The following is a 21,490-nucleotide window of genomic DNA, read 5'->3' as shown; positions in this document are numbered from 1 at the left end:
ATCACTCTTGAAAACTCCGCGATGAGGCATAAAGTATCCCTGCTTGTTTCCAATGTCATCAACTTCCTCAATTATATTTTATTGTAGCCAGTTTTGTAGTACTGATTGATATTCTTCGTATCTGTTCTCGGAGACAAGTTTTGAAGTCATCGATGCAAGTATTTTCTCTGCTACCATTATGTTATTTTCAAGATCCTCTCTTCTTTTACACCAGGGCAGGCAGACTTCATATCTACTATCTTCGTTAACAGCGACTGTTCTCTTGAAATGATTCAGAATTGCTAATTCCACCTCCTCTCTGTTTTTCCTGTCTGCTAGATCTGTAATCCCGAGCACATCTAACCTCCAGAGTCTTGCCAGATCTTCACTATGTGTTAGTAAGGATGTTACCAGGTTAGCCGTGTTACTATACCCTGTATTTCGTGTTGATCCCATTATCACCCAGCCAAGCCGAGTTTCTTGTGCCACTAAGCCACACTGTAGTCCAGCCATATTTCCCGTGAACATGCTTCCTGCATAATCAGCTCCAATTTAAATTTCAGTAGTAGGATGACCAGCTCCAATTTCAGAGACTACAATCCTTTCTCCTTTAATTCTTGCAGGCAAGCACTTTGATTAATGCGAGGAATTGAACCACATATAGAAAAGAATAATTTCCTCTTATACTCTGAAGTGATAATTAATTAATCAATCAATCAATCAATCAATCAATCAATCAATCAATCAATCAATCAATCACTGCTGATCTGCATTTAGGGCAGTCGCCCAGGTGTCAGATTTCCTATCAGTTGTTTTTCTAGCCTCTTCTTAAATGATCGCAAAGAAATTGGAAATTTCTTGAACATCTCACTTGGTAAGTTATTCCAATCCCTAACTCCCCTTCCTATAAACGAATATTTTCCCCAATTTGTCCTCTTGAATTCCAACTTTATATTCATATTGTGATCTTTTCTACTTTTAAAGACACCACTCAAACATATTTGTCTACTGATATCCTCCCACGCCTTCTCTCCACTGACAGCTCGGAACATACCACTTAATTGAGCAGCTCGTCTCCTTTCTCCCAAGTCTTCCCAACCTAAACTTTGCAACATTCTTTTAACGCTACTCTTCTGTCGGAAATCACCGAGAACAAATCGAGCTGCTTTTCTTTGGATTTTTTCCAATACTTGAATCAAGTATTCCTGGTGAGGGTCCCATTCACTCGAACTATACTCTAGTTGGGGTCATACCAGAGACTTATATGCACTCTCCTTTACATCCTTACTACAACCCCTAAATACCCTCGTAACCATGTGCAGAGATCTGTACACTTTATTAACAATCATATTTATGTGATTACCGCAATGAAGGCCTTTTCTTATATTAACACCTAGGTACTTACAATGATAGACGAAAGGAACTTTCACCCCATCAACGCAGTAATTAAAACTGAGAGTACTTTTCCTATTTGTGAAACACAACCTCAATCAATCAATCAATCAGTCAATACTGATCTGCATTTAGGGCAGTCGCCCAGGTGGCAGATTCCCTATCTGTTGTTTTCCTAGCCTTTTCCTAAATGATTTCAAGGAAATTGGAAATTTATTGAACATCTCCCTTGGTAAGTTATTCCAATCCCTAACTCCCCTTCCTATAAATGAATATTTGCCCCAGTTTGTCCTCTTGAATTCCAACTTTATCTTCATATCGTGATCTTTCCTACTTTTATAAACGCCATTCAAACATATTCGTCTACTAATGTCATTCCACGCCATCTCTCCGCTGACAGCTCGGAACATACCACTTAGTCTAGCAGCTCTTCTTCTTTCTCTCAATTCTTCCCAACCCAAACATTGCAACATTTTTGTAACGCTACTCTTTTGTCGGAAATCACCCAGAACAAATCGAGCTGCTTTTCTTTGGATTTTTTCCAGTTCTTGAATCAGGTAATCCTGGTGAGGGTCCCATACACTGGAACCATACTCTAGTTGGGGTCTTACCAGAGACTTATATCCACTCTCCTTTACATCCTTACTACAACCCCTAAACACCCTCATAACCATGTGTAGAGATCGGTACCCTTTATTTACAATCCCATTTATGTGATTACCCCAGTGAAGATCTTTCCTTATATTAACACCTAGATACTTACAATGATCCCCAAAAGGAACTTTCACCCCATCAACATAGTAATTAAAGCTCAGAGGACTTTTCCTATTTGTGAAACTCACAACCTGACTTTTAGCCCCGTTTATCAACATACCATTGCCTGCTGTCCATCTCACAACATTATCGAGGTCACATTGCAGTTGCTCACAATCTTGTAACTTATTTATCACTCTATAGAGAATAACATCATCCGCAAAAAGCCTTACCTCCGATTTTACTCCTTTACTCATATCATTTATATATATAAGAAAACATAAAGGTCCGATAACACTGCCCTGAGGAACTCCCCTCTCAACTATTACAGGGTCAGACAAAGCTTCACCTACTCTAACTCTCTGAGACCTATTTTCTAGAAATATAGCAACCCATTCAGTCACTCTTTTTTCTAGTCCAATTGCACTCATTTTTGCCAGTAGTCTCCCATGATCCACCCTATCAAATGTCAATCGCGATACAGTCCATTTGACCTCCAGAATCCAAGATATCTGCTATATCTTGCTGGAATCCTACAAGTTGAGCTTCAGTGGAATAACCTTTCCTAAAACCGAATTGCCTTCTATCGAACCAGTTATTAATTTCACAAACATGTCTAATATAATCAGAAAGAATGCCTTCCCAAAGCTTACATACAATGCATGTCAAACTTACTGGCCTGTAATTTTCAGCTTTATGTCTATCACCCTTTCCTTTATACACAGGGGCTACTATAGCAACTCTCCATTCATCTGGTATAGCTCCTTCGACCAAACAATAATCAAATAAGTACTTCAGATATGGTACTACATTCCAACCCATTGTCTTTAGTATATCCCCAGAAATCTGATCAATTCCAGCCGCTTTTCTAGTTTTCAACTTTTGTATCTTATTGTAAATGTCATTGTTATCATACTTAAATTTTATTTACTTCTTTGGCCTTAGTCTCTTCCTCTATCTCGACATTATCCTTGTAACCAACAATCTTTACATACTGCTGACTGAATACTTCTGGCTTTCGAAGATCCTCACATACACACACCCCTTGTTCATTAATGATTCCTGGAATGTCCTTCTTGGAACCTGTTTCTGTCTTAAAATACCTATACATACCCTTCCATTTTTCACAAAAATTTGTATGAGCACCAATTATGCTTGCCATCATGTTAGCCTTAGCTGACTTCTTTGCTAGATTCAATTTCCTAGTAAGTACCTTCAATTTCTCCTTACTTCTACAGCCATTTCTAAATCTATTTCTCTCCAATCTGCACCTCTTTCTTAGTCTCTTTACTTCTCTGTTATAATATAGTGGATCTTTACCATTCCTTACCACCTTTAAAGGTACAAACCTGTTTTCGCATTCCTCAACAATTTCTTTAAACCCATCCCAGAGTCTGTTTACATTTTTATTTACCGTTTTCCACCGATCATAGTTACTTTTTAGAAACTGCCTCATACCTGCTTTATCAGCCATATGGTATTGCCTAACAGTCCTACTTTTAAGACCTTCCTTTCTATCGCATTTATTTTTAACTACCACAAAAACAGCTTCATGATCACTAATACCATCTATTACTTCAGTTTCCCTATAGAGCTCATCTGGTTTTATCAGCACCACATCCAGGATATTTTTCCCTCTGGTTGGTTCCATCACTTTCTGAATCAGCTGTCCTTCCCATATTAACTTATTTGCCATTTGTTGGTCATGCTTCCTGTCGTTCGCATTTCCTTCCCAATTTACATCTGGCAAATTCAGATCTCCCGCTACAATCACATTTCTTTCCATGTTGTTTCCCACATAGCTTACTATCCTATCAAATAATTCCGAATCCGCATCAGTGCTACCCTTTCCCGATCTGTACACTCCAAATATATCAAGTTGCCTATTATCTTTAGAAATGAGCCTTACACCTAGAATTTCATGTGTCTCATCTTTAACTCTTTCGTAGCTTACAAATTCTTCTTTCACCAGAATGAAAACTCCCCCTCCCACCTTTCCTATCCTATCTCTATGATACACACTCCAGTGCCGTGAGAAAATTTCTGCATCCATTATATCATTTCTCAGCCATGATTCAACTCCTATTACAATATCTGGTAAATATATATCTATTAAATTACTTAATTCTATTCCTTTCTTTACAATACTTCTACAGTTCAGCACTAACAATTTGATGTCATCCCTACTTGATTTCCAGTTCCTTGTTCCCTTATCACCGCTCCCTAGGCCATCCCGTTTCCCTGAATGTACCTCCCTATTACCCTTCCAAACAAATTTCCTAACTTATACGTACCACTGCGGTTTAAATGAAGGTCATCCGAGCGCAGATCCTGACTTTTAACACCTTTCATCATCATAACATTGCCCACCGTCCATCTCACAACACTATCGAGGTCACCCTGCAGCCCTCACAATCTTGTAACTTATTTATTACTCTGTACAGAATAATATCATCGGCAAACAGCCTTATCTCTGATTCCACTTCTTTACACATATCATTGATATATATAAGAAAACATAAAGGTCCAATAATACTGCCTTAAGGAATTCTCCTCTTAATTATTACCGGGTCAGATAAAGCTTCGCCTACTCTAATTCTCTGAGTTCTATTTTCTAGAAAAATAGCCACCCATTCAGTCACTCTTTTTCTAGTCCAATAGCGCTAAATTTTGCCAGTAGTCTTCCATGATCCACCCTTTCAAATGCCTTAGATAGATCAACCGCAATGCAGTAAAACTTGACAACTTGAAGAATGATACCATCATCACTATCTTCAAGAAAGGCAATCGTAGTGTATGTGAGAACTACCGTGAAATATCGCTATTGTCAACTGCAGGTAAAATTCTTGAAATAATTCTATTAAACCGGCTCCGAGTTATCTCAGGGAGGATTTTGCTTGAGTCTCAATGTGGTTTCCGAACCTCCAGAGGCACAACAGGTATGATTTTTGTGGTAGACAACTCCACGAAAAATGGAGTGCAACAGCAACCTAGATATTAATTTTCTATGATCTGGAAAAAGCCTTTGATTCAACACCAAGATCTGCTATGTGGAAAATATTGAGACATTTTTGATGTCCTGAACGGTATGTGGAACTGGTTCAAGCTCTTCATGATGGCATGTCTGAACAGGTACTTCATGGTAACTCATTATCAGATTAGTTTCCAATCACTCATGGATTGAAACAAGGTTATGTGCTATCTTCTACACTCTTTGCACTGTACATGGCTGGCATGCTGCATGAATCATCTGCAAACAACTTAGGCATGGAGACTAAATTTTGTTTTGATGGAGGCCTTTTCAATCTGGCAAGACTTCGCTCACAATGATGTATTCTGGTTACCCGAGCGTAAGAACTGCATTAAGCCGAAGGCACCGCATCTCCCGTTCTAACACCTGGAGAACTACAACAGTCAGTCAACTGCTTTAAAACTACATGAGATCGCTTTTGTCTTGCCATTATTGCGAAATAAACAAATTTACATGCACAACCTGCCCCAGAATTAACTGTTCCTGAGTTCAGTATCACCATCTTAGACACAACACTGGAACAGTTTGATCGTTTTTCATATCTTGGAAGTATCTTTTCTAAATGGTGTACCTGCGAAGAAGACGTTGATAAAAGAATTGGGAATGCTCGTGCAGCATTCGGAAGGTTAATGCACACAGTCTTCATGAATGACCAAAAACTTCAAACCAAACTCATGGTGTACAAAGATGTTGTCATTTCCACGCTGCTGTTTGGCTGTGAAACTTGGACACTCTATCGCTGTGATATCAAAACACTTGAACGCTTCAACAAACAGAAAATGAGATTCATCTTTAAGTGGGAGGACTATGTGACCAACACGACAGTTCTCGACAAAGCGGAGCTAAATAGGATTGATGCAATAATCATCGCTCATCAACTGAGATGAGGGTGATACCAGACTTCCCAGCCAAATTCTTTATGGTGAACTTTGCTCCGGCAGTAGACCTCATGGAGTCCCTCTTTTGTGTCTAAAATGACCAGCTGAAACACATTATGAAGACAACTGGTATAGATATACAGACATGGGAATAATGTGCTCTGAACCGTTCACTGTGTGCCAAAATACTACATCCACCGCTGTCAACTTGTTTGAAAGAGAACACCGCAGACATCAAGAGGCAAGCGACAAACAATAAAACGATAAAGGTGTTCTTTAATCCACCTACGCACCAATAGTGAGGTTTATAACATGTAATAAGCAAGAAACTCCGTCAAATACAACCCCGCTCTCCTCCAACCATTCAATCTGATTTGTGTGGGCGTATGTTTTAAGTGGAATACATTGTAGGGGAGAGATGTGTTCACTGCGACAGCCAAGAACACACCCGCTGTCCTCCAGAAGTAATTTTATAACCTAATGCAGTTATCACGTGCCATTTTCCATCACCTAACTACGTACCAGGATTTCCACTGGGTGAGACACAATTGGATATGAGGTCACTCCCAGCAATGAAGTAAAATGAACTCCGTTACCAGCCCGCGCACAAGCCATACACAACTGCACAATAAACACACACGTGAATGCAATCTGTAAAGAAAGGATGTACAATACAGAAGAACAATAGGCTTAATTCTCTATTCAACTCGCCTTAATGTAGGGGAGGTTACAGCACGCTTGCAGCTTTAAAAAACCCGTGCACCCTCGTGTCAGCAGGAAACTTCTTTGTCACTAACCTACCCTAACGTATCCAGACCAATGGAGGTGTCACACGGGATACTAGAGGCCTGGGGCCGCTTCGCGTCTTCTAACCTTTGCTTGATCCAGACCAATGGCTTTGTGACTAACCTACCCTAACCAATCCAGACCAATGGCTTTGTCACTAACCTACCATAACCAATCCAGACCAATGGCTTTGTCACTAACCTACCCTAACCAATCCACACCCTAACGTATCCAGATCAATAATGTACGAGTTTCATAAATTCTAAAGTAGCGCCACTGCACTAAGACTAGTTCTTTCGATGAACAGTTGGCGGTCCTGTCCACCGCATGATCACGACCATCACGAGAAGTGAGCGAGAGAGAGAAACAAATGACAATGCTATCACGCCTAGATGCATGCACTGCAAAATTGCATGTGTACTTGTTTTTGCCATGAGATTCCCCCAAACAGAACTTGTATCAGATTCTCAAATCCAACGCAAGAACAAGCCGTTTCCAGAGCAGTCTTCTTTAGAATATAGGAACGCTGAAATACAGTATCTCTTATCGCCATTACCACATATTGACCACCCTTAGCTGCAATAACTACCATTAGTGTCTGCAGCAGGACATCTGGAGAACAACAGTGGTTTGGTCCAACGACACTCGTGTTTTCCCATCTATTCTCTTCTGACAATATTGGTTTCCCGTTATTTCTAGGCAGATCAGAAGACATTATCGTATAATGTTTATTCCCACAGATCAAATATTTTAGTGAGAATTTACACCCTACACACCTGTGTCCGGGTTTTAAACATGTGAAACGAGCCCGTTTAGATGTTAACATGTCTATCTTTTCTCTAAGAAACATCCTTTGCGCTTTAAAACACTCCTTACTCTCACACATTTTCCTTTTTACACACTCTCGTAGTTCCCATTTCCAATGAGTACATAACCAAGTTCAAGGAATTCAAAAACACAAATAACACGTATTACTGGTTTCTCACAAGCACATCTTCTCTCACACTTCCCAACTGGGGGAGAAAGATTTATAGAAAATTAGTAAGCTTATATGTCTCTCCGCCTCTCGTAGATACCATTTCTTCACTTACGCAAACTGGCGACGGCACTGGGTAACTGTTTTCTATTCGTTCTCATAATAAACTAACTCGTTCATTTAAACGAAGTGTTGCGAGAGCTGTTTCTGTAACATCACCTCATGAACCACCTCGTTCATTTGAAGTAGTTCATATGAACTGTACCGGGCGGTACACCTCTACGCGACGCAAGTTCAAATCTTGCGCCAATTGAAACTCCTCTACAGGAGAAGCTCGGAACTTTAAAAACTGAACTAACTCTACTGTCACTGTGTGTTTCTTGATTGGCTTTTGTTTTTTTGTTTTGTTTTTTATTAATCAAGAAGTGTGGACAGACTCTAACAGAGGTCTTTACCAATGGAATGAACTCTCTTGAAGAAATTTTGTATTCATAAGTTTTGTCTTTACTAAATTTTGTTCCGTGGGTTGTGGATTGGCAATATTAACCATTTCTTCCCGCCTGTTTTGAATTTAACCAATAAGTAATTTCTGTAATTAATTTTCCTCCAATCATAGCTTTCTTCTTCAAATTTCCATGTGTAATTCATAGTCTACCAATAAAAATTGAGGGGGTGTGTCTACTCATTCTTGAAAGGTCTCGAATTTTCCACGAGGGTATAAAAACTGCTGATTTTCTCCGGGCCACTTCAGTAACATCTACCTTAGTGTGTGGATATGTAGCAGGGGGCGGGAAGCGCCTCTTTCTTCGGGCAACGATCTCCAACAAGGTAATGGCCTTTTAACATCTTTATTTCGTGCTAGCTCAGCAGTTTAACTCTCGGGGAGGGCTCGGAACCTTTCATATGTAAACTATTAAACATGTAAACCCTTTTCTGGTAAAGTTTTCTTGAACTTTAATTCGGGGATAGAGAGTGCTTTACCCTCTCGAGCTCCCCTTCATTTGAAATTGAGGTGACTACGTTTTCATAACCGTTTCTTCTCTTCCTTAATGTATTAAAGTTTTCTCATACGAGTCACCTCCCTAGCTTGGGATTAGCCCCTGTGTATCGGTCTAGCGCCACTTAGGTTTTAAAATGTAGATTTAGAAGTGCAAATTCACGCCTCCATCCTTTTTGTTTTGGGCTATTTAAATTAACCTGGTTTTGCACACTAAGGCCCAGTAGACTGGGTACGAGATACCCGTTTCTTTATTATGCCTTGATGGCAGTTTGTGTAAAAGTTTATTATTGCCTTTATAAGCTTGAAAGATCGAGAGCGGGTCAGCTCTTTATGGAGTTGTGGTAAAAGTGCCTTAGAAAGGCTAGAAATGTAAGGTTGGGAGCTAATGCTCCATGCAATTAAGGGTTTTCTGCCCTTTGGTGTTTTGTGATTGTGAGCTGAGAGCTCAAGGATTGATGAATTTGGGCCCGTAGCCCAGAATTTGTAAAGACCACTTAACTGGTGCTTTCTTGTAAAGCGGCATTGTACCTGATTTTCTTTGTTATTTCCCCCTAGTGGAAACTGTTTATATTTTTCTCTTGGTTGTGTCTACCAAAAACTATGGTAATACACTCTGGTGCAATGGAATGAACTCTCTTGAAGAAATTTTGTATTCATAAGTTTTGTCTTTACTAAATTTTGTTCCGTGGGTTGTGGATTGGCAATATTAACCCTTTCTTCCCGCCTGTTTTGAATTTAACCAATAAGTAATTTCTGTAATTAATTTTCCTCCAATCATAGCTTTCTTCTTCAAATTTCCATGTGTAATTCATAGTCTACCAATAAAAATTGAGGGGGTGTGTCTACTCATTCTTGAAAGGTCTCGAATTTTCCACGAGGGTATAAAAACTTGTTGTTATTTGTTGTAAGCTCAAAATTCTATGCCACCATTGTTAACTTTTGAAAATATAACCTTGTTGAAATTTTAATTCATCTTTCGAACTTGTAGTTAGACCCATTCCAGCCCGCACCTTCTTTCACCTCTGACTTCCACGGATAACTCCGTAACATGAACGACTAGGCGACGAACGGTATCGAATGAACTAGTTTAAGCAAATGAACTAACTGGACCCATCCATTAATGTATGTCAAAACGTAATTAGTTGTTTAAACAATAATAAATATCTGAAATATTTTTTGACAATTATTTCCGTTTTCATAACTCATTTATATATACAGAATGTTGGTACGGTAATGACTTACTTAATACATTAAATTAACAATGTTTCTTCAGCTACCCATTCGGCCCAGTGTGTTGCCCCGCCCCCTTCCTCTTTGCTAGTAGAAAACATGGCGGAGCTACTTTCAAATTTTTTCAAAGGTGTCATAATATTGGTCGTTGGGTAATATCTTCGTTATCACTTGTGAATGCACAAATTATTTTGTTGTACCTATTGGCTATTGGCTTCCTTCACACGATTGCATGTTATTTATGCCACTGGCGTAGCCAAGGTGGGGAGGGGGCAGGGGGCCAAAATGTTTCCTGAAACTAGAGCGAGGATCAGCTGTTGTTTTACATACGGCCGAAATGTTAACGCAGCGACAAAGATTCTACTAACAAGACTCAATAGGGCCATACATAATTATCCACATGAAAGGAAAACACTTAGGATTGTGATGTGCGGGGATATATCCCTGTAGATGCCTCAGTATTGGAATGTAACCGTGTGTTGACAAATGTCAAGACATGAGGAAAGGGGCAATTAGCAAGGGATTACTCAATAGGGGTCCGGAACTCGACCACCGAGATAAAGGGGGCCCCGGCTAGAAACAGCTGCAAGCTTACAACGTCGTATCTGCTTTTGTACATCGGTTTGTACCGCGGTTGAGAGATGTGCTGCGTTTAAGTTGCAGCGTCGGGAAGACTGTGGCAGGATTGTGAGCTGCACGTTAGTTCCCATTTTGTGCCATATAAGTAACTTTTTGGAAGAGGGGGCGTTTTGTCACTGAGAAGCCAAAACTAGCTTATGTGTATCCTCAGTAAGTTACGAAAAAGTTAATTTTAAATTCTAACAGTAGCAAGACAATCGCGGATGCATGCGTAAGTTCGATAGGTAGGCCTTTATATTTTGGCAATGCCCGGGGACTGATTGGAACCTCAAATGGCACCATCAAAAGTGCTTTATTTTGTAATTGGCGGGCGTGATAACTCAGTTCCAATGGTTCTATATTCTCACCAGGACGGCCCAGGCTTAAATCGCAGTCGATGCATGAAACATTTCTAAAATGGGAAGTCACGTTCTATTGATGCGGATTCTACTTAAAACACTAGCTCCCGTCCCTTGCCTTTCTTTATACTTTTGAACCATAACCGCATCTTTTATGGTGGTATATTTTGAGTATCCAACCATTCTTCGGGCTTTCCTTGTACCTTAAATGGAGAGTGGATGCAGTGGCGTACCCACAAAATAATTTCAGTCCAGTCCAGTCCAGTAGCGTGGATAAAACTTTTCCTTGGAAGGGGTTGTGAAAAGATATTTTAATTTTTATTTAGAATTTGGTTTACGTCGCACCGTAGGTCTTATGGCGGCGATGGGAAAGGAAAGGGTTAAGAGTGGGAAGGAAGCGGCCATGGTCTTAATTAAGATACAGCTCCATCGTTTGTCTGGTGTGAAAGTGGGAAACCACAGAACATCATCTTTAGGGCTGCCGATAGTGGGGTTTGAACCCACTGTCTCCCGGATGCAAGCACACAGCTGTGCACCCCTAACCGCACGTCCAACTCGCCCAGTGGATATGAAAAGAAAGCCGGTCCTACCGAGTGCGGTGACGGATCTTCAATAGATATTGTTGGTTTTGATTGTTACCATGTACAATCATATCTTCTGTACTCTTAACATAAAACGGCTGCATTATTGAAACTATTCGTAAATTTGATAATATCGTTCTTCATTTGTGAGGAAGTAGAATCTTCATTTAATTTGTCTTCTTATAAAAAGGAATCACTTTGGTACTACACCCCGTGAAGGTGACTACCTTCCAGGTCATAGATATTTCGATTACGGGAGACTGAAGGCCAACTCTACTGCGCCAGAAATCAAGGCTGTATCTTCCCCATCCCATGCCTTTCTTAACTCTGTCAGTGCCGGGAATCGAATGCAGAATGCCTTAAGTCAAATTCTAAAATAAGGAGATCTAAAAGTACCCAGCTGGCCCCGAGGTATAGGGGGTTCGATTCCCGGCCAGGACAAGGATTTTACCTGAATCTGAGGGCTGGTTCGTGCTACATTCAGCCCAGGTGTTTATAACTGAGGAGCTTTCTGACGGTGAGATGGCGGTCCCGATCTAGAAAGCCAAGAATAATGGCGGAGAGGATTCGTTGTGCTGACCACACGACACCTCGTATGCAGGCCTCTGGACTGAACAGCGGTCACTTGGTAGGCGATGGCCCTTCGGGGCTGTTACGCCATAGAGTTTGGTTTTGGAAAAATGAACAGAGAAGGAAGCGACACCTCTGCAAGGCCCTTTAGCTTCCACCGAGCAAGTTGGCTGTGCGGTTAGGAGCGCGCAGCTGTGAGCTCGGATCCGAGGGAGAGTGGGTTCGAACCCCACTGTTGGCAGCCCTGACGATGGTTTTCCGTGGTTTCCCATTTTCACAGCAGGCAAATGCTGGGGCTGTACCTTAATTAAGGCCACGGCCGCTTCCTTCCAACTCCTAGGCCTTTCTTGTCCCATCGTCGCCATAAGATTTTCTGTGACACTGTGAAATGTAAATGGTGGATTGGCTGGAGGGGAGGACGGTGAGTCGGTGCAGTTAATATGGGTAGGTAGGTTAAATACTTATTCTACTGAAGTACGGTAATCGTTCAGTTCGTTAGGTACGTGTAGTGTCAGGAGTGGTCTGCCTCTGGTGATGTTTTCCTCTTCCTAGATCTCTAAGTTGTTTCCATGTGCGATTAGAATTTAAGTTGTTAGCTAAATTCCGGAAATATATACCGGTACATTTTTTATTTCTGATTAGCTGCTTTTTGCGATTTCTTAAGATGCGGTAAGATTCGAAGTCTGTGCCATCTAGGGTTTGTTTATAATGTCGAAGTAACGCGTCACGGTGGCCATCAATCTCTTCTTGAAATTTCAATTCGATATAGGTCCTAACTATTTTTTCGACCGTCAGCTGCGCAGAAATATATGTAATATTGATGAGTATTCTAGTACACTTTTACCGGGCGAGTTGGCCGTGCGCGTAGAGGCGCGCGGCTGTGAGCTTGCATCCGGGAGATAATAGGTTCAAATCCTACTATCGGCAGCCCTGAAGATGGTTTTCCGTGGTTTCCCATATTCACACCAGGCAAATGCTGGGGCTGTACCTTAATTAAGGCCACGGCCGCTTCCTTCCAACTTCTAGGCCCTTCCCATCCCATCGTCGCCATAAGACCTATCTGTGTCGGTGCGACGTAAAGCCCCTAGCAAAAAAAAAAAAAAAAAAAAGTACACTTTGAGAACGGTTTTGATAAGAAATTTGAGGGTCCGTGAACTAAACAAAAAAGAGAAGCGTCCATTATCCTTCATATATAATATAATTTTCGTACATTTTTAGTCGTATTAATGCAATTTATTGACTACATTTTAGTGACACTGGAAGGTAATTTGTACGTCACTGGACAACACTGTGTTAAATATGTTCTTCAGTTTACAACGTTGGCTACATTGTTGTAAACGCGTTTGTATCCAAATACAATATGGAAGATTAGTTGACGAATGTATTCGGAGGCTTGTGGAGATCGTGTTGTATTTGTGGAGTTCGAATTTAAAAACAGCCGGTTAGAGGTTAGTATTAGGTGGAGTTTACTGTAGATTGAAATTATGATAATGTAAATGTATGTCCTATGAAGTAACACTGTTTTATGTTGAACAACGTACCCACCCATATTTGTCATTTGCATTACTGTAGTGTAACATAGTCTACATGTGACACAGGCAAACATGAAACCAGCCGGAGACATACACACGCCAAGAGGTAGAGGAAGGAGTCCTTGGAGACAAGGTCAGGATCTTGGCGAACTACGTCGACCTCATTCAGCTTCAACAAATGCACCAGGTATTTTGCTAAATACATTTTAGGTTTTGGATGACAGTTGGTTGGGTATATTGCATGCTCGTAGTTTCCAAATGTTGCTAGAATCAGAATTGAGAGCTAACTTCAATTCTTAATATGTGTAAAAGCATTGCCCGTATGTGGTTAATGGAATAGCCCACTTAGAACTGGGATTTTGTATAGTGTCAATAAGTAATAATTGTATAGTCCATATACTGAGCCTTCCAAGAAGGTTTCTATTTTTCTTAAATAAGCAAATAGGGACCCATTACAAAGCTAATGGGGGAAAGAGAGTTCCTATAGCTCATTAGTCTATGCTTAGGCCTAATATTAGTGAAGTCATACTAGTGCGGTGGGACCATCTCAATATAAATTGTGCAGTTCATCTTTGCTGAAATCTGATCAGAAACTCTCCTTCATTAATTAGTATATTTGGCAAAGTCTCGTATATCCCCTGCAGTGTGCACTGTTAGTAAAGATTAAAAAAGGTTTATGATGTTGATATGTTACTGAGAGAAGTTGTGAAAGAAATCATTGGGCTTCCTCATGACTGTCCAGATGGAATGATATTGTGCGCCAAGAAGTTGCCGTGGGCTGGACGTTGTGAAAGCTAAACGGGAGGCTTCCTTGCAACACTGTAACATCTGTAATTGTCTGCTTTGAGTCAAAGATGCCCACTGTCAGACTCTTTAGGTGTGAGAGGAAATCTGTGTTTGGCATTTTAAATATCAACGAAGCTGATAACAACAACTGGACTGGCAAGCGATTAAGAAGTCTTAAGGGAGAAAGGCTTTCATACATGGGCTTCTTACTCCTTGAGAGGACAGGGCAGGTTATGTGAACGAATCCGATCCACGAAATGTTACTGTAATATTTGTCCCAAATGGAAGATAATAGGTTTTTTCCTTTTTGTTCGTGGCGTTGACCTCTAAAGATCTTTTGCCACTACTTGCACCTGCGTGTAATTTTAATGGCAAAAGGGTAAAGTGTTGAATGTAAGGAACGTTAGGGACGACACAGACTCCCTGTCTCCAGGCCAGGGATATTAATCATTTACAATTAAAAACCCCTGACCCGGCCGGGAATCGAACCCGGGGCCGCTGGGTGACAGGCGGACGTGTTGCACCCTACACTGCGGGGCCAGACAAGATAATAGTTACTTTTACTCAAATAAAGTGTAAAATGTGCAGTAAATTAAGAAATAACGTCATTACTTGAGAAATATATAGAGAAATATGTATACGTATTTAACGGACTGTAGGCATAATCCCCTTGTGTTGCATTCCACTGCTCGTGCCGTCTTTTGTTTCTTGAGGTCCAGGGCTAGCACAGATGAATGGGAGTGCTATGTCTGTGAATTCTCATTATTTTCGTCCATACGACTAGCGCAGGCAGTTCAAACAGCAAAATAGCATGATCCCTGGACCACTAAATATATTACTTTTTTTGTTGAAAGGAAATTAGCATGATCCCTGGACCAATAGACCTAAATATATCACTTAATGAATGAATGAGCTAGGGCACAAAACGAACGAGTAACATGAAGAAAACGACACCTAATTAATTCAAACAACTTCATTGAGCGAAGACATCACACACGAAAGTGTTAGACAAACAAAACCCATACGGAAGTGTTCTGACATAGCAGAAAAAATAGTTGTAAGGTAGTAAAGTATGTATCCATATTATCTCTACACGTAAAATATGTCGTACTGTTTCTTAATTTACCGCGGATTTTGCTCTGTATTTGAGTAAAAGCAATTATTATCTTCCATTTGGGACAAATATTACAGTATTCGGAAGATGGTAGGTTCGAACCCCACTGTCGGCAGCCCTGAAAATGGTTTTCCGTGGTTTCCCATTTTCACACCAGACAAATGCTGGGGGCTGTACCTTAATTAAGGCCACGGCCGCTTCCTTCCAACTCCTAAGCCTTTCCTGTCCCATCGTCGCCATAAGACCTATCTGTGTCGGTGCGACGTAAAGCAACTAGCAAAAAAAAAATATTAGTGACATTTCATGCATCGGATTCGTTCACGTATCCGACAGGGCATCTCAGTGTATGCTGACTTACCCAAAGCCAACTTTTAGGTGAAATAATCATAGTGGAGTGGTCAAACGCCCTTATAATGTTGTCCAACATCTCGGCATTTTGAGCATTCCGTAGAAGGTGCACAAGTACAACTTGCTGCCATCATCCTGACTGGCAGGACTGAAACTTTGAGACACGTGCCTGGTATCTGTCCCAAGGGAGCACTGCAAAGAAATATAGCCATCACAGGGTTAGATCAGCTCTAGCTTAAACATGAAGGGAAATAAAGTGGCCAGTTTACGAAGTAGTTAACTTTGTGTCTTCTACAGGGTCGAATAGAAGAGCTGACATCATTACCATTCATCCAAAAAAGCACACTGCTTTACTGTTGGATCCCAGTAGGCCTATTCATTTTGAAAGAGACATTGAGCGGGCGATCGAGGTTGACACAGGAAGAAAGACATTTGTGAACCATGCCTCACATATTTAAGCAGATATTACAACATCCAACTAGAACATTGGTCGGTCAGAGCATTCCTTTTTGGTAGCAACGGAGGTACTATAAAATACACCTGGAATATCTTGAAAGGGTTAGATTTCCCTGGAAATACACTCAACATCATAATAGGACTCTTAAAGCATTCTGCACCACCACCTTTATATTATATAATTGTTAATCTAGGCTACTTTTTGTGTTATTCCCATCTGAATGTGTTACATTCTGTAAAGTCCAAACAGTTTTTAATTTGTGCATACGAATAGTTCATTTTTTTCCCAAGTTATAACATTACGTCTACTAGCCTAGAGTATTTTGTGAAATTCAGGATCCTTGTATTAGCACATGTATGTGTACTGATGTTCTTGTGAAAAAATATATAATTATATACACTTAGTTTGGGTAAAAGAAATGTCGCCAGGCCGAGTGGCTCGCAAGGTTGAGGCGCTGGCCTTCTGACTCCATCTTGACAGGTTCAATCCCGGCTAAGTCTGTTGGTATTTGAAGGTGCTAAAACACATCAGCCTCGTGTCGGTATATTTACTGATACGTAAAAGAACTCCTGCGGGATTGAATTCCGGCACCTCTGCTTCTCCAAAAACCGTAAAAGTAGTTAGTGGGACACAAAGCAAAATGACGTTATTATTAAAAAATGTTGATCATTGCCAATTTTGTTATGGGTGTTTAATACTAATAGAAATCTTCATTAAAGGTGCGTGAAAATATGATCTTGCACTATTTAAACTGGTCAGGTACCGAGAGGCAGAGGCGAGTGGTGAAGAAGAGGAACAGTTAGTTACGGGTGCAAGAAGTGAATTGGGTGACAGTGTTCTCCCCAGAAATTTTCGCCAAGCCGGCAGGAATGAGTGGCCGGGCGGGGAATACTACGTAAAAAATGAATATGAGAAAATTTCAAATTTAGTCCCCTCAGGGCATTAACAATAGTATTAACGCCGAAATTGAACTATTTCAGTGTTATCATCATGAACAAGACATAACAGAGTATTTTTAACTTCTGGTATTCTACTGCTGGTTCACAATCATGTAACACCAGAACTTAACCACTCGGTTGCTGTGGAGTGCCATATGGGTTTGTGACTTCGGGCGGAATCGAGTGCTCGCATGCAATTCCAATCTAATACAGACACCGCACCGCTCGCGTGCGAAACTACGTGATAAGCTAAAGATTGAAACTCTGATGTATTTGACGCAATTATGCTGACAATAAAGAAGATTTATCATTTAAATATACCGATTTACAGTATTTACATTTTCATTTGGAACACGTAATGACTCAAATAGGCCTATGTACTAACATTGTGTGACTAGCACAAATATATATCTAGGTTATGTTAGCCGGGCAGTCTGTAAAAACGGCTGGGCGCCCATTAAAATGATCCTGGGGAGAACACTGGGTGAATCGGAGTCGTATCAAACGTTTTGCTTAGTATTTAAAAGTCCCTGCTTGTTATAAGAAGCGACTTGGGGATCCCGAGGGGATTTCATCTTGGGACTGTAGAGTGTTGACCATAGAGTCCTCCTTGCCAAGTCTGATATTGCTTCCACGTTCTTGAATCAGGATCATTTGCATCTAATAGGGATGCACTGAAACACTATCGATGGATGTCTCACGAGTAGTACACAGTATGCCCTTGTCGATTGTCATTTGTTTGTCTTTTTGAAGGAAGTTGCCTAGTTAATTGATGAAGTTAAAGATTTAATATATCATAACAACAGCAAAGATAAAAAGAAGAGACCACTTCCTGTTCTTGCGGCTCTCACCTGACTGTATTACACATCCTTATGGAGTGTGGCTGATCTGCGCTGCAATCTAAAACTTCGGAGCCCCCTTTCCCTCCTTCTATGAGATGACGAGCAGCCAGTAGACCTCGTCATCATTTTAAGAGGGGCCAGAGGCTCTCAACTTGTCAGCATGGGTTGGCGACTACAGTTCCCTTAGCCGAGTCTGGCATTGTTCCCACTTTTTGTGGCAGGCTCCTCACCTTAATGTTTCCTATCTGGCCTCTCTTGTTCAGATCTTGGTTCTTGTTTATCCTGGCAGTATTAGGTTTACAAGGCCAAAGGAGTTTTCATTTTCTCATCCTTCATGGCCCTTCCCTCTCTTTTGCTGATACCTTCATTCTTTGAATTGTTAGACCTCTTCCATATTTCCTCTGATTACTGTTAATAGAGGGTGGTTGCCCAATTGTATTTCCTCTTAAAAAGTAATCACCACTATCACCTGATCTGTTTTATCATTTTCCATTTTCCCATTTTCACACTAGGCAAATACTGGTGCTTTACCTGAACTAAGGCCATGCCTGTTTCCTTCCCACTCTTGGTCCTTTTCTATTCTGTTGTCATAAGACGTATCTGTGTTGGTGCGACCTAAAACATATTTTTTTAATGTTTTATCATTTTTAACAATAAAATTTTATTGCAGTCATTTAAAAAATTTTTTTACTGTAAATTAATTTTTTTAATATTTGAAATCTAAATTACACTTTTATTCTGTGTTTTTAACTACTTGTTTTATGTTTTAAAAATGCTTTATAGCTTTCAACTCGTTATATACAGAGTCCATCAGAAAAATGTATACACTCTTTGTTAGACGATATCGGGATATGGACATTGTCAACTGCTATCATTGTTTTTAAATGTTGTAGTATGGTCTTTCACTCAACAGATGTCGGTACTTGCATCACGATAGTACATACATACATTATCATTATAGACTGTTATGCCTTTCAGCGTTCAGTCTGCAAGCCTCTGAGAATTTACTAAACGTTGCCACAATCCTCGATTTGCAACTAGTGTTGTGGCCTCATTTAGTTCTATATCTCTTATCTTTAAATTGTTAGAAACCGAGTCTAACCATCGTCGTCTTGGTCTCCCTCTACTTCTCTTACCCTCCATAACAGAGTCTGTTATTCTCCTAGGTAACCTATCCTCCTCCATTCGCCTCACATGACCCCACCACCGAAGCCGGTTTATGCGTACAGCTTCATCCATCAAGTTCATTCCTAAATTAGCCTTTATCTCCTCATTCCGAGTACCCTCCTGCCATTGTTCCCACCTGTTTGTACCAACAATCATTCTTGCTACTTTCATGTCTGTTACTTCTAACTTATGAATAAGATATCCTGAGTCCACCCAGCTTTCGCTCCCGTAAAGCAAAGTTGGTCTGAAAACAGACCGATGTAAAGATAGTTTCGTCTGGGAGCTCACTTCCTTCTTACAGAATACTGTTGATCGCAACTGCGAGCTCACTGCGTTAGCTTTACTACACCTTGATTCAATCTCACTTACTATATTACCATCCTGGGAGAACATACAACCTAAATACTTGAAATTATCGACCTGTTCTAGCTTTGTATCACCAATCTGACATTTAATTCTGTTGAATTTCTTACCTGCTGAAATCAATTTAGTCTTCGAGAGGCTAATTTTCATACCATACTCATTGCACCTATTTTCAAGTTCCAAGATATTAGACTGCAGGCTTTCGGCACAGTCTGCCATTAAGACCAAGTCGTCAGCATAGGCCAAACTGCTTACTACATATCCACCTAAATGAATCCCTCCCTGCCATTTTGTACCTTTCAGCAGATGATCCATGTAAACTAAGAACAACAAAGGTGAAAGATTACAGCCTTGTCTAACCCCTGTAAGTATCCTGAACCAAGAACTCATTCTACCATCAATTCTCACTGAAGCCCAATTGTCAACATAAATGCCTTTGATTGATTTTAATAATCTACCTTTAACTCCATAGTCCCCCAGTATAGTAAACATATTTTCCCTCGGTTCCCTGTCATATGTTTTCTCTAGATCTACGAAACATAAACACAACTGCCTATTCTTCTCGTAGCATTTTTCAGTTACCTGGCGCATACTGAAAATCTGATCCTGACAGCCTCTCTGTGGTCTGAAACCACACTGGTTTTCATCCAACTTCCTCTCAACCCTCCCTTCCAAGATGCCAGTGAATACTTTGCCAGGTATACTAATCAATGAGATACCTCGATAGTTGTTGCAATCCTTCCTGTTCCCTTGCTTATAGATAGGTGCAATTACTGCTTTTGTCCAATCTGAAGGCACCTTACCAACACTCCACGCTAATTTTACTACTCTATGAAGCCATTTCATCCCTGCCTTCCCACTATTCTTCACCATTGCAGGTCTTATTTCATCTATTCCTGCTGCCTTATGACAATGGAGTTTTTTTTACCATCCTCTCCACTTCCTCAAGCGTAATTTCACCAACATCATTTTCCTCCTCCCCATGAGCTTGGCTGTTTGCAACACCACCAGGCTGATTTCCTTTTACATTGAGAAGTTCAAAATATTCCCTCCACCTCTCCAGTGATTCCCTGGGATCTATTATGAGTTCACCTGAATTACTCAAAACACTGTTCATTTCCTTTTTCCCTCCCTTCCTAAGATTCTTTATTACTGTCCAGAAAGATTTCCCTGCTGCTTGACCTAGCCTTTCCAGGTTATTACCAAAATCTTCCCATGACTTCTTTTTGGATTCAACAACTATTTGTTTCGCTCTGTTTATTTCATCTACGTACAAATCCCTGTCTGCCTCGGCCCTTGTTTGTAGTGTTGGCTACTGAATGCATGATTCGAAGCAGTGTATCGATTCATTCAAGTGTCCGAGTGAATCGATTCACAGGAACGGCGAGCTCACGGCACACGATTCAGCTTACTCCCAGCGGACAGTGCTGAGTGGCGCACTCACTGGGCGTTGACGGGGAGCCAAGCTTCCGCTGCAGTGAGACAGTGAATCATGGCACATCGAAAGAATCATGAACGAGCGCGGCTCAGTGAGACACATGATACACACGGCTCCTTATCGGCTCACTGGACACGCGGAGAGCCGAGCTTCCACTGCAGCGAGACATACAGTGAGCCATGGCACACGGAAAGAATCATGAACGAGCCGGCTCAGTGAGACACAAGATACGCATGGCTCCTTACCGGCTCACTGCAGCGTGACGTACAGTGAGCCATGTTGCACTGAAAGAATCGTATGCTATAATGGACTCTTGAGCTCAGCTCATTTGAAAATAATACCCATTTGCATT

The 21,490-nt window shown here is 40.8% G+C and overlaps 1 protein-coding gene across 1 annotated transcript in view; it reads left to right on the top strand.

Annotated features, from left to right (window-relative positions):
• The first annotated feature begins 13,491 nt into the window (after positions 1 to 13,491).
• The window catches only part of Paip1 (Poly(A) binding protein interacting protein 1), a 108,438-nt gene continuing 100,439 nt past the window's right edge, over positions 13,492 to 21,490 (top strand). Inside the window, exons 1-2 of the mRNA XM_067138129.2 lie at positions 13,492 to 13,601; positions 13,752 to 13,872. Of these exons, the coding sequence (XP_066994230.1) occupies positions 13,533 to 13,601; positions 13,752 to 13,872 (190 nt within the window). The 5' untranslated portion in view covers positions 13,492 to 13,532. The remainder of the gene's footprint in view (positions 13,602 to 13,751; positions 13,873 to 21,490) is intronic.

Source organism: Anabrus simplex, chromosome 1 (assembly GCF_040414725.1).
Source record: "Anabrus simplex isolate iqAnaSimp1 chromosome 1, ASM4041472v1, whole genome shotgun sequence".
Lineage (NCBI taxonomy): Eukaryota > Metazoa > Arthropoda > Insecta > Orthoptera > Tettigoniidae > Anabrus > Anabrus simplex.
Note: the sequence above shows the minus strand (reverse complement) of the source record. Positions and strands in the feature narration are given on the sequence as shown.